The sequence below is a fragment of the Penaeus vannamei genome, chromosome 2 (assembly GCF_042767895.1).
Source record: "Penaeus vannamei isolate JL-2024 chromosome 2, ASM4276789v1, whole genome shotgun sequence".
NCBI classification, from domain to species: Eukaryota; Metazoa; Arthropoda; class Malacostraca; order Decapoda; family Penaeidae; genus Penaeus; species Penaeus vannamei.
In genome coordinates this window covers 44485105-44497604 of record NC_091550.1, presented here as the reverse complement: position 1 = coordinate 44497604, position 12500 = coordinate 44485105, and the positions used below count along the sequence as shown (strand labels likewise).

Genomic DNA, 12500 nt, shown 5'->3' with positions numbered 1-12500 from the left:
TAAGACATACATAAATAGACGTAGATAAGGCATACATAAATAGACGCAGATAAGACATACATAAATAGACGTAGATAAGGCATACATAAATAGACGCAGATAAGGCATACATAAATAGACGTAGATAAGGCATACATAAATAGACGCAGATAAGGCATACATAAATAGACTTAGATAAGACATACATAAATAGACGTAGATAAGGCATACATAAATAGACGCAGATAAGACATACATAAATAGACGTAGATAAGGCATACATAAATAGACGCAGATAAGACATACATAAATAGACGTAGATAAGGCATACATAAATAGACGCAGATAAGGCATACATAAATAGACGTAGATAAGACATACATAAATAGACGTAGATAAGGCATACATAAATAGACGTAGATAAGGCATACATAAATAGACGTAGATAAGGCATACATAAATAGACGTAGATAAGGCATACATAAATACATAAATAGACGTAGATAAGGAATACATAAATAGACGCAGATAAGACATACATAAATAGACGTAGATAAGGCATACATAAATAAATAAATAGACGTAGATAAGGCATACATAAATAGACTCAGATAAGGCATACATAAATAAACGTATATAAGGCATACATAAATAGACTCAGATAAGGCATACATAAATACATGAATACACGTAGATAAGGCATACATAAATAGACTCAGATAAGGCATACATAAATACATAAATAGACGTAGATAAGGCATACATAAATAGACTCAGATAAGGCATACATAAATACATAAATAGACGTAGATAAGGCATACATAAATAGACGTAGATAAGGCATACATAAATAGACTCAGATAAGGCATACATAAATACATGAATAGACGTAGATAAGGCATACATAAATAGACGCAGATAAGGCATACGTAAATACATAAATAGACGTAGATAAGGCATACACAAATATATAAATAGACGTAGATAAGGCATACATAAATAGACTCAGATAAGGCATACATAAATACACAAACAGACGTAGAGAACAGATAAACAGCATATAACCCCACGCGCGTTGCCGACAGAGCACAAGCAGCATTACGATGATGCTGAACGAACAGGACTCCATGGGCTGGTCCCCCTTACACTACGCCTCCCGGAGCGGCCACATCTGCTCCCTGTCATCGCTCCTGAAGCTCGGGGCCAGCGTCAGGACCAAGGACAAACGGAACGAGAGTCCGCTGCACTTCGCCGCCAAGTAGGAGGAGGAGTTCTTCGTGTTTTTTGTTGTTGTTGTTGTTGTGGTTTTTGTTTTTAGGGGTGGGAGGTGGTAATGTTTGGAAGGTGTTGTTTGTTTTTGTTTTTGTTGTTGTTGTGATTTTTTTTAGGGGTGGGAGGTGGGAGGTGGTAATGTTTGGAAGGTGTTGTTTGTTTTGTTTTTGTTGTTGTTTTTGTGGGGGGGTTTAGGGATGGGAGGTGGGAGGAGGTAATGTTTGGCAGGTGTTATTTGTTTTGTTTTTTGTTGTTGTTTTTGTGGGGGGGTTTAGGGATGGGAGGTGGGAGGAGGTAATGTTTGGCAGGTGTTATTTGTTTTGTTTTTGTTGTTGTTTTTGTGGGGGGGTTTAGGGATGGGAGGTGGGAGGAGGTAATGTTTGGCAGGTGTTATTTGTTTTGTTTTTGTTGTTGTTTTTGTGGGGGGGTTTAGGGATGGGAGGTGGGAGATGGTAATGTTTGGAAGGTGTTGTTTGTTTTTGTTTTTGTTGTGATTTTTTTTAGGGGTGGGAGGAAGGAGGATGTAATGTTTGGAAGGTGTTGTTTGTTTTGTTTTTGTTGTCATTTTTGTGGGGGGGTTTAGGGATGGGAGGTGGGAGGTGGTAATGTTTGGAAGGTGTTGTTTTTGTTGTTGTTGTTGTGATTATTTTTTAGGGGTGGGAGGTGGGAGGAGGTAATGTTTGGAAGGTGTTGTTTGTTTTGTTGTTGTTGTGTTTTTGTTTTTAGGGATGGGAGGAGGGAGGTGGTAATGTTTGGAAGATGTTTTTGTTTTGTTGTTGTAGTTGTGTTTTATAGGAATGGGAGAAGGGAGGAGACAATGTTTGGGACATGTTATTTGTTTTGTTTTTGTTGTTCTTTGTTTGTTTTTAGGGATGGGAGGAGGGAAGAGGCAATGTTTGGAAGAGGTTTTTTGTTTTGTTGTTGTAATTGTGTTATTTGTTTTGTTTTTGTTTTTTGTTTGTTTTTAGGGATGGGGGGAGGGAGGAGGCAATGTTTGGAAGGTGTGGTAGTCATGTGACCGGTGAAATTGTGTTCGTGTTCATGCTGAATATATACATGTATATGTATGTGTGTGTGTGTGTGTGTGGATGTATATATGTATGTATGCATCCGTTAACATACGTCTACTGAATCTTCTCGTGTCCGGCACCAGGTACGGGCGCTACAACACCGTCCGCCAACTCGTGGAGTCCAAGTCGGGCTTCCTGATTCTGAACGAGTGCAATGACGAAGGCAAAACGGCGCTTCATATCGCTAGTGAAGAAGGTTTGTGATTTTTTTTCGTTTCGGAGTTGAAGATGGATTAGTTTTTGAGGGTAAACGAGGTTGGATATTGATGATGAAGTGTTGGATAGGGAATGATGTGGATTTTAGTGTGGCTTCTGGTTGATGTGTTTCGTGTTCGATGTCTGTTGTGTGTTTTTGCGTGCGTGTCTCTCGCTCCCTGTTCCTCTTTCCCTTTTTCTCCCTTCTTCTCACACTCCTACACTTAAGCCTGTTGATTTCTTCACTTCCTCTATCTCTTTCCATTCTTCTCTCCATTCCTCCTATCCCCTCCCTTCGTCTCCCTATCCAACCCTATCCCACCCTCCTTACCTACCCTTTTCCCTCCCTCCTTCCCCTTCCCTCCGTCTCCCTCCCTCCGTCTCCCAATCCCACCCTCTCCCACCCTCCGTCTCCCTATCCCCCCCTCTCCCTCCCTCCGTCTCCCTATCCCACCCTCTCCCTCCCTCTCCTCCCTCCCTCTCCTCCCTCCCTCTCCTACCACCCCCCCTCCCTCTCTTCCCACCCTCTCCCTCCTTCCCACCCACCTTCTTTCCTCCCCCCTCCCTCTCCTCCCTCCCTCCCACTTCCAACCCACCCTCACACAACCCACCTCCTCCTCCTCCAGGCCACACCCGAGTCGTCCAGCTGCTGTTGAGTAAGGGCGCCCTGCTACACCGGGATCACCATGGTAGGACACCACTACACCTGGCCGCTCTCGGGGGACACAGGGACACCATCAGCGCCATCCTCACCATACACAGCCACACGTTGGATCAGACGGATAAGGAAGGGGTGAGTGAGGGGGATATATATATATTTTTTTTTCTGTTTTTGTCTTTTTATGTTTTTTGTGGTTTGTATTGATATGGTTGTTAATAGTTTTTTAGTATTATTATTTTTATCATTATCATTTTCATTATTATTATCATTATCATCATTATCACTTATCATCATTATTTTCGTTATTCTCATATTATTACCATTATCTCAATTATTTATTATCATTATTATTTTTATTATCATTACTATTGTAATTATTGTTATTGTCATCAACATCATCATTATTATCAATAATCATCATAATTATTATCATTATCATTATTCCCATTATCATTATCATTCTAATGATAATTATATCTTGCATCAACCTAGAACTAATAATATATGTCAATGTATCTAAACACCTTTTTTGTCGTAATTTTTACTTATTAATTCATTTATTCATCTCAGCTCTTAATTATTCAGTTATCAATCTATTTATTTACCTATTTATTCATCACAACTCTCATCAATTCATTTTATTTATTTATTTATTTATACATCTCAACCATTAATTATTCAATCATCAATTTATTTATTTACCCATTTATTCATCCCAACTGTCATCAATTCATTTATCAATGCATCGATTTACCCATTTATTCACCCCAACTCTCAACTTTCAATTTATTCACTTATTCATTTATTTTTCTTTCAATTTATTCATTTGTTCATTCATTTATCTTTCAATTTATTGACTTGTTCATTCATTTATCTTTCAATTTACTTACTTGTTCATTCATTTATCTTTCAATTTATTCACTTGTTCACTTATTCACCCCCCCCCCAGAACACCGCCCTACACGTGGCTGTGCGAGCGAACAAACCGGAGACAGTGAGTCAGCTGATGAGTCTCAACTGCAAATTCCTCGAGAACTTGGCCTCTTGCAAGCCCATTGACATTGCCATTCAGTACAAGCTGTCTGAGTCGGCCTTGGCTCTCGTCACGCACGATCGAGGGTGAGTCTGAGGAGGAGGTGGAGGAGGAGGTAGGAGTGGGTGTTGGGGATGGTGAGGAGGTGGAGGTGGTGGGAGTGGGTGTTGGTAAGGAGGAGGAGGTGGGAGTGGGTGTTGGTAAGGAGGAGGAGGTGGGAGTGGGTGTTGGTAAGGAGGAGGAGGTGGGAGTGGGTGTTGGTAAGGAGGAGGAGGTGGGAGTGGGTGTTGGTAAGGAGGAGGAGGTAGGAGTGGGTGTTGGGGATGGTGAGGAGGTGGAGGTGGTGGGAGTGGGTGTTGGTAAGGAGGAGGTGGTGGGAGTGGGTGTTGGTAAGGAGGAGGAGGTGGGAGTGGGTGTTGGTAAGGAGGAGGAGGTGGGAGTGGGTGTTGGTAAGGAGGAGGAGGTGGGAGTGGGTGTTGGTAAGGAGGAGGAGGTGGGAGTGGGCGTTGGTAAGGAGGAGGAGGTAGCAGTGGGTGTTGGGGATGGTGACGAGGTGGAGGTGGTGGGAGTGGGTGTTGGTAAGGAGGAGGAGGTGGGAGTGGGTGTTGGGAAGGAGGAGGAGGTGGGAGTGGGTGTTGGTAAGGAGGAGGAGGTAGGAGTGGGTGTTGGGGATGGTGAGGAGGTGGGGGTGGTGGGAGTGGGTGTTGGTAAGGAGGAGGAGGTGGGAGTGGGTGTTGGTAAGGAGGAGGAGGTGGGAGTGGGTGTTGGTAAGGAGGAGGAGGTGGAGTGGGTGTTGGTAAGGAGGAGGAGGTGGGAGTGGGTGTTGGTAAGGAGGAGGAGGTGGGAGTGGGTGTTGGTAAGGAGGAGGAGGTGGGAGTGGGTGTTGGTAAGGAGGAGGAGGTAGGAGTGGGTGTTGGGGATGGTGAGGAGGTGGAGGTGGTGGGAGTGGGTGTTGGTAAGGAGGAGGTGGTGGGAGTGGGTGTTGGTAAGGAGGAGGAGGTGGGAGTGGGTGTTGGTAAGGAGGAGGAGGTGGGAGTGGGTGTTGGTAAGGAGGAGGAGGTGGGAGTGGGTGTTGGTAAGGAGGAGGAGGTGGGAGTGGATGTTGCTGATGGTGAGGAGGAGGAGGAGGTGGGAGTGGGTGTTGGTAAGGAGGAGGAGGTGGGAGTGGATGTTGCTGATGGTGAGGAGGAGGAGGAGGTGGGAGTGGGTGTTGGTAAGGAGGTGGAGGTGGGAGTGGGTGTTGGTGATGGTGAGTTTGAGGAGGAGGAGGAGGTGGGTGTTGGTGATGGTGAGGAGGAGGAGGAGGAGGTGGGAGTGGGTGTTGCTGATGGTGAGGAGGAGGAGGAGGAGGAGGAGGAGGAGGAGGAGGAGGGAGAGGGTGGGATAGGGAGGGGGAAGGAGGGAGGGAAGAGGGTAGATGGATAGATAGATATTGTTAATAGCAGGTGGGCGTAGATGGATATAGATGTAGATAATAGATGGATAGATGGATTTTGTTGAACTTTTTCATGTTTTAAGAACTTTTTTTCATATCTAGATTTAGATATGTGTGACTACTGATATTTTCTACGTTTCTGACTATCAGATTGAAACGTTTTCGTGTAATTAATTAATAATAATAATTTCTACAATCATTACATACTGAATAAAACCTTTCCTTATTAAGGTAAAAAATTGGTTTATTATCAATTTCTTCTTTTTACTTTAAATTAAATGCTTTCTTGTTTACTTACAATTTTCCTTTTTTCGTTTTTTTGCTTTTTTACCCTTTACATTTTTTTTCAATTTCCTTTTTTTACTTCACTACTTTTTCGGTGTTATTTACCTTTTACTTTTTTTCATTTTTTCCTGTTTCCTTTTTTCTTTTCCCTTTTTTTCTTTTTTTCCATTTTTCCTTTTTACTTCTTTACATTTTCCATGTTTCCATTTTACTTTTTTACTTTTCTTACTTTTTCCCTTTCTTTCCTTTATTTAATTTCTTCTTTCTACTTTCTTCACTTTTTCTCCCTGACCAGCCCTACGGAGGTGCTCGGGACGTCAAGCAAGATCCACGGTTGCATCTGCATGGCCCTCATTCGGACTCTGCCAAAGGTCTTCGAGTCAGTGCTCTTCCAGGCCATAGTCAAGGCAGACGTCAAGGAGCAGGCCAAGGACTTCTATGTGAGTGTTGGGTATTGGTTATAGGGATTTTGATTTATTTATTTTTAGAATTTTTTTTATAGTGTTAGTTATGGAGATTTTGTTTGGTTGTTTGTTTTTAGAATTTTTTTATGGAGTAGGTGGATTGGTGGATGTATAAGGTAGATGGGTAGGTGGATGTGTAAAGGAGATGGATGGGTAGATGTGTAAAGTAGATGGATAGGTAGGTGTATTAATTACAGGAATTTTATTTATTTATTCATCTTTAGAATTCTTTTTTTAGATTTTTTTTGTTTTATTTATTATTATTTTTTTAAAGAATTGTGTGTGTACTGTAGGTGATTACGCAATGTTGAGGTTCGTTATATGATAAAAAAAAAATGTGTAGAATGTCATGAAAATATAAGAAAATTGGATTTTTTTATGTTGTATGGGACATACTTGTGAAGAAAACTAGGTTAACTCAGAAATGAATTTGATTTGTGGTTTGAAAGGGTCGTTTGTAGATGAAATTGCATAACCACTGCAAGATATAATTGATATATACCCGTAAAGTAATATTACTGTAAGAATAAATTAAATGCCCTTTTATTCTTTCTTTTGTCTTTTTTGCTCTCCTTTTCTTTTCCTACCTCCTCTTTCTCTTCCTCTTTTTCCTCCTCTTCCCTCTTCTCCTGCTCCTCCTCCTCCTCCTCCTCCTCCTCCTCCTCCTCCTCTTCCTCTTCTTCCTCCTCCTCCACCTCCTTCTCCTCTTCCTCCTCCTCCTCCACCCCACCCCCTTTCTTTCCTCCCTCCTTCCTCCTCTTCTACCTCCCCTTCCTTCCTCTACCCAACCCCCTTTCCTTCCTCCCTCCTTCCTCTTCTTCCTCCTCCCCTCCTCCTCTTCCTCCTCCTCCCCTCCGCCTCTTCCTCTTCCACCACCCCACCCCCTTTCCTTCCTCCCTCCTTCCTCCTCTTCTACCTTCTCCTCCTCTTCCTCTACCCCACCCCTCCTTCCTCCTCTTCTACCTGCCCTTCCTCCCTCTTCCTCCCCCTTCCATTCCTCCTCTTCTACATCCCCTTCCTTCCTCCTCCTTCCCCCCTCCATCCTCCTCCTTCCTCCTTCTTCCAACAGATCAAGTACAACTTCTACCCGCTGCAACTGACCCCTGAACAACTCGACGCAGAGAAGATCAAGCAGAAGAATCCGAATTTTCGTCCAGAGCCCCTGTATGCTTGCAATGTAGGTCATTTTGCTTGCAATGGAGGTCATTTTGCTTGCAATGGAGGTCATTTTCAAGGTCGCGCTTGTTCGTTGCTTGGCTTGAGTTTTGTTCTTGTTGTTATTGTTATTATCATCATTATTATTATTATTAATATTATTATTATTATCAACGTCATTGTTATTGTTATTTTTACCATCATTATTATTATTATCATCATTATCATTATTATTATTATTATCATCATCATTATTATTACTATTATTATCATTGTTATTATTAATGTCATTACTATTATTATTACTATTATTAGCATTATTATCATTATTACAATTATTTTCATCATTATTATTACTGTCATTATTATTATTATTACTATTATTATAATAATTATTATTATTCTGTTATTACTGATGTTATTATTATTATTGTTATTATTATCATTGTTATTATTATTATTACCTTCGTCAAGGAGTGTTGGTTAGTTAGTTTGTTAGTTGGTTATCAGGATAACTCAGAAAGTTAAAAACAATTTTTTATTATCTTTTTTTTTACCAGTGTGTCTTAGCCCAACTTAGATGCCATTAAATTTTGGTGGTGATCAGGATACAGGATGGTTAGCAGGATAACTCGAACAGAGAGAGAGAGAGAGAGAGAGAGAGAGAGAGAGAGAGAGAGAGAGAGAGAGAGAGAGAGAGAGAGAGAGAGAGAGAGAGAGAGAGAGAGAGAGAGCCAAAGAGAGAGAGAGAGAGAGAGAGAGAGAGAGAGCCAAAGAGAGAGAGAGAGAGAGCCAAAGAGAGAGAGAGAGAGAGAAAGAGAAAGAGAATGAGAGAGAGAGAGAAAGATAGAGGGAGAGAGAGTGAGGGCGAGTGAGAGAGAGACAGAGACAGAGACAGAGTGAAAGAGAAAGAGAAAGAAAAAAAAAATACCAGAGGTGTGTCTTAGGATTCATTAGCATTGCGAGACAGGGAAACACGGACTTGAGAAAGAGGTGATTTTAACGTAATTCTTCAAGCGTGAATATCTTTATTGCAGCAGTGACCCTATTTCCTTGGCGGAGGCTATTAGTTATTATTATTATTGTTATTATTTTTATTATTATTATCATCACAGTATTATTATTATTATTATTATTATTATTATTATTATTATTATTATTATTATTATTATTATTATTATTATTAATCATCATCATCATCATTGCAGTGATATAATTTATAGGTTATGTTTATTCATTGCTTAGCTTGTTTTTTTTATCACTTCATTGTATGTCTTCCCCTTCCATGCTTGTTTATTGCTTGTATTTTCGGAAGGGAGTTGCTTGTTTGCATGTCGGATTGCGCGCTTGTCAGATCTTTGATTGCTTGCAGTTGGAGTTTGCTTGTGGAGTTGATTGCTTGCTGGATAATGTGCTTGTAAGATTGCTTGTTTGTACGAATGGTTGATTCGTTGTCAGATAGCTTGATTGTTGGTTTATATGCTTGTTATTATTATTTGTTAGATTGCTTGCTTGTTGAATAGTGTTTCTTGAAATGCTTGCTTTTAGAATGGCTCGTCGTTCATTTGTTTGTTTGTTTGTTTTGGTCATCAAAGCATTTTTATATATATGTATTACATATTCTGAAAAATCCTGAGTTGTTTGTTTACTTCTGTGATTGTTGTGTTTTAATTGCTCAAGATATTGTTGTTGTTTTTTATGCAGGTTATTGATCCCTTTATTTAGCTTTTTATTTGAGTCTTCTGTTAGTATCGGCACGGTAAGATGTGTGTTTGTGAGTTTGTGTTTGTGCGTGTGAGTGTGTAAGTTTGTGTGTGTGTGTGTGTATGTGTGTGTGTGTGTGTGTGTGTGTGTGTGTGTGTGTGTGTGTGTGTGTGTGTGTGTGTGTGTGTGTGTGTGTGTGTGTGTGTGTGTGTGTGCGTGTATACGTGTGTGTTTGCACTTGTATTTTTGTGTATTGACATGCATGAGTGTTCATATCAATATCCTTTCTACACGCATACTCTGCTATAACCCCATAATTCCACACGACAAACCCTACAACCTCACAACCAGAACCCCCCCACAACCTCTCAGCCACCCCAACCCCCTCAACCCCCCACTCCCCTCCCCCCACAGGCGATGGTGGAGTCCGGCCGAGTGGAGCTCCTGATGCACCCCCTCACCCAGAAGTTCCTCGAGATGAAGTGGCAGGCCTATGGGAAGTACATCCACCTCTCCAACCTCTTCGTGTACCTCGTGTTCCTGGCGCTGGTCACCATCTTCGCCGTCGGGGTCCTGGGACAGCAGAGTTTCGTCATGTCCAATGTAACGAGGGTTCCTGTGGATAACGTGTCGGATATAACGACCACCGGCGAGTTTCAGTTGCATGTGAGTTTGGTGGGTTTGTGTAATTGCAATGTCACGGCGGAGAAGATAATGATATGGTGGTAAAATGGTAATTGAAATAATGGGACGGATTCAGAAACAAAAGATAAAAAGGATAAAATGATGATATAATGAAAAAGAATTATGAAAAGAATGGACTTCGTGTTGTTGTTTTGATTTTATTTATTATAGGGTGTAGTTCATGTAAAAACGAATCAGTATCCTATGATAGAGAGTAGTGAAGGCATAGGTTTGTTATTGAATATTAATCAAATTCATCCTTTGTGATATAGGCCTATGTTTTTTTGAATTGGGTGTATTTCATGCATAAATTAATCACTATCCTCTATTTAAAAAGCTGAATCAAGACATAGAATTAAAAACTAATTATTAATCATATGTAAACAACGAATGATAATGATGATAACACTTACATCAATAAGTCTAAACCGCCATTACCTTAACAAGCAATTAAACTACAACGCGACTTTTGCAGATCGAAGACACACCTGGCTGGATGTTCTGCATGGCCATCGGGATAACTGTGTTTGCCGTGTTGAGTATGATGAAGGAGGCATTCCAGATATACTACCATCGACTTAAGGTTCTTGCGATTTGCTGTACTCATAATGAATAGATTAATCTAAAAGGAATATCTGCAATATGCTTAAAAGAGTTTCCAGTTGATGTTATGTATATTCGTGCAGGAACAGAGTATAGATCTTTTTATTCCATTGTAATATCATGACTCGGAGAAGATAATGACATGGTGATAAAATGACAGTGAAATAATTAGACTCATTCAGAAACAAAAGATAAGAATGATAAAATTATATAATGAAAAAGAAGTATGAAAAGAATGGGCTTCGTCATCAAAACCATTGAAAAAATTGTATTGAAGAAAAAAATAGAAAAGAAAACAATCTATGATACAAAAGTGCTTTAACACAGAACCACAAAACACAACCCCAATTAAAAACACACACCAGTAAACCACTTTCTTAACCCCTTCCAACAGTACCTGGCAGAAGCGATCAACTTCGTGGAATGGACAATGTACCTGGCATCGATATGTATGGTGATGCCTGTGTTCCTTGGCACCAATTGGCACAACCAGCAGTACAACTCGGCCGCCCTTGCTGTCTTCTGCTCTTGGTTCATACTCCTCATTTACTTTCAGAGGTGATTAGGAATAAGAATTGTTACTGTTGCTATTACTCCATTAATGATAATGTATATGATGATTATGTAAATAGTAATGATAGCAATTATGACAATGATGGTGATGATGATAATGATAATGATAGTAGTAATAATAATAATGATGATAATAATGGCAATAATGATAAGCACAAAGATAATGGTAATCATCAATATTATCAGTAATCTTTTTCGGATTTAGAGTCATTATTGTCATTGTCTACTATACTTGTCACTTGAAAGAACGAAATTAGTATTGGCCCTTCAAAGCTACAAGGCAAGATTTATTACTTGCATATTCGATTATACTCTAATTGCACCTGAAACTTTTTTATTTTTTTGCAAAATAGGATAATTTATTTTTTGCAAAATATGGTAATTTATTTTTTCGCTAAATATACTTTATTTTTTCTCGCAAAATATGATAATTTATTTTTTCGCAAAATATGATAATTTGTTTTTCGCAAAATATGATAATTTGTTTTTTCGCAAAATATGATAATTTATTTTTTCGCAAAATATGATAATTTATTTTTTCGCAAAATATGATAATTTCTTCTGATTCTTTTATTAATTCCTTCCTTATGATCTTTCTACAGGTTTGACCGGATTGGGATATACATCGTGATGTTCCTTGAGATTCTGAACACACTTATAAATGTTCTTCTTGTGTTCTCTGTTCTTATCGTCGCCTTTGGACTTGCCTTCTATATCCTGATGTCACATGTAAGTTTGTTTGTTTGTTTGTTTAGACACTTCAGTTGTTGACAATTCTTTCGAAATACGGTAGATTGATTAATTATGACAGATACGCGAATTAATTTCTTGTTTTATACTTTCAACTACAGTATTGTCATAGAATGATTAATATATTGGTATTAGATATATATATTTATTTTACGTTTAGACTTCTCCTCTGGGTTTCTTGACTTAAATATCCCACAAAAAATGTATATATTTATTGAGAAAATTAGCCATAAAAGACAAAATAACGAAGGGAAGAATAAGAAAATTCATGAATATACCCGAAGGCCTTTTCGCTGCCTTGCTTCTCCAGAACAAGAAGAAGCAATATAGCAAAAAAGAACTTTATTCGTGTGTTTTCTTGTCCTTTCCTTCGTTGTTTTATAAATAATTCATTAAGCGTGAACCCTGCATATACCTGGTCATATTCAAAGACATTATATATAGTTTATATACCTTATTAATCTCCAAAATTATTCCATTTAGACACCGCCAATAGGGATAAATGTAACAGAAATACATATACGAATAATATAGTACTTCATTAACCAAATTTAAACCTAATTCCATACCACCTAACATCCCATCATCCTACCTCGCCCTCTCTCTCCCTTCCTTCCATTATCACTTATTTCCCCCC

The 12500-nt window shown here is 39.4% G+C and overlaps 1 protein-coding gene across 2 annotated transcripts in view; it reads left to right on the top strand.

Annotated features, from left to right (window-relative positions):
* TrpA1 (Transient receptor potential cation channel A1) overlaps nt 1-12500 on the top strand; it is a 37513-nt gene that overhangs the window by 20599 nt on the left and 4414 nt on the right. For both annotated transcript variants that reach the window (XM_070133511.1, XM_070133520.1), the window contains 10 exons: nt 1065-1237; nt 2405-2517; nt 3143-3309; nt 4127-4296; nt 6226-6370; nt 7464-7571; nt 9668-9919; nt 10413-10520; nt 10935-11098; nt 11716-11842. In XM_070133511.1, the coding sequence (XP_069989612.1) occupies nt 1065-1237; nt 2405-2517; nt 3143-3309; nt 4127-4296; nt 6226-6370; nt 7464-7571; nt 9668-9919; nt 10413-10520; nt 10935-11098; nt 11716-11842 (1527 nt within the window). The remainder of the gene's footprint in view (nt 1-1064; nt 1238-2404; nt 2518-3142; nt 3310-4126; nt 4297-6225; nt 6371-7463; nt 7572-9667; nt 9920-10412; nt 10521-10934; nt 11099-11715; nt 11843-12500) is intronic.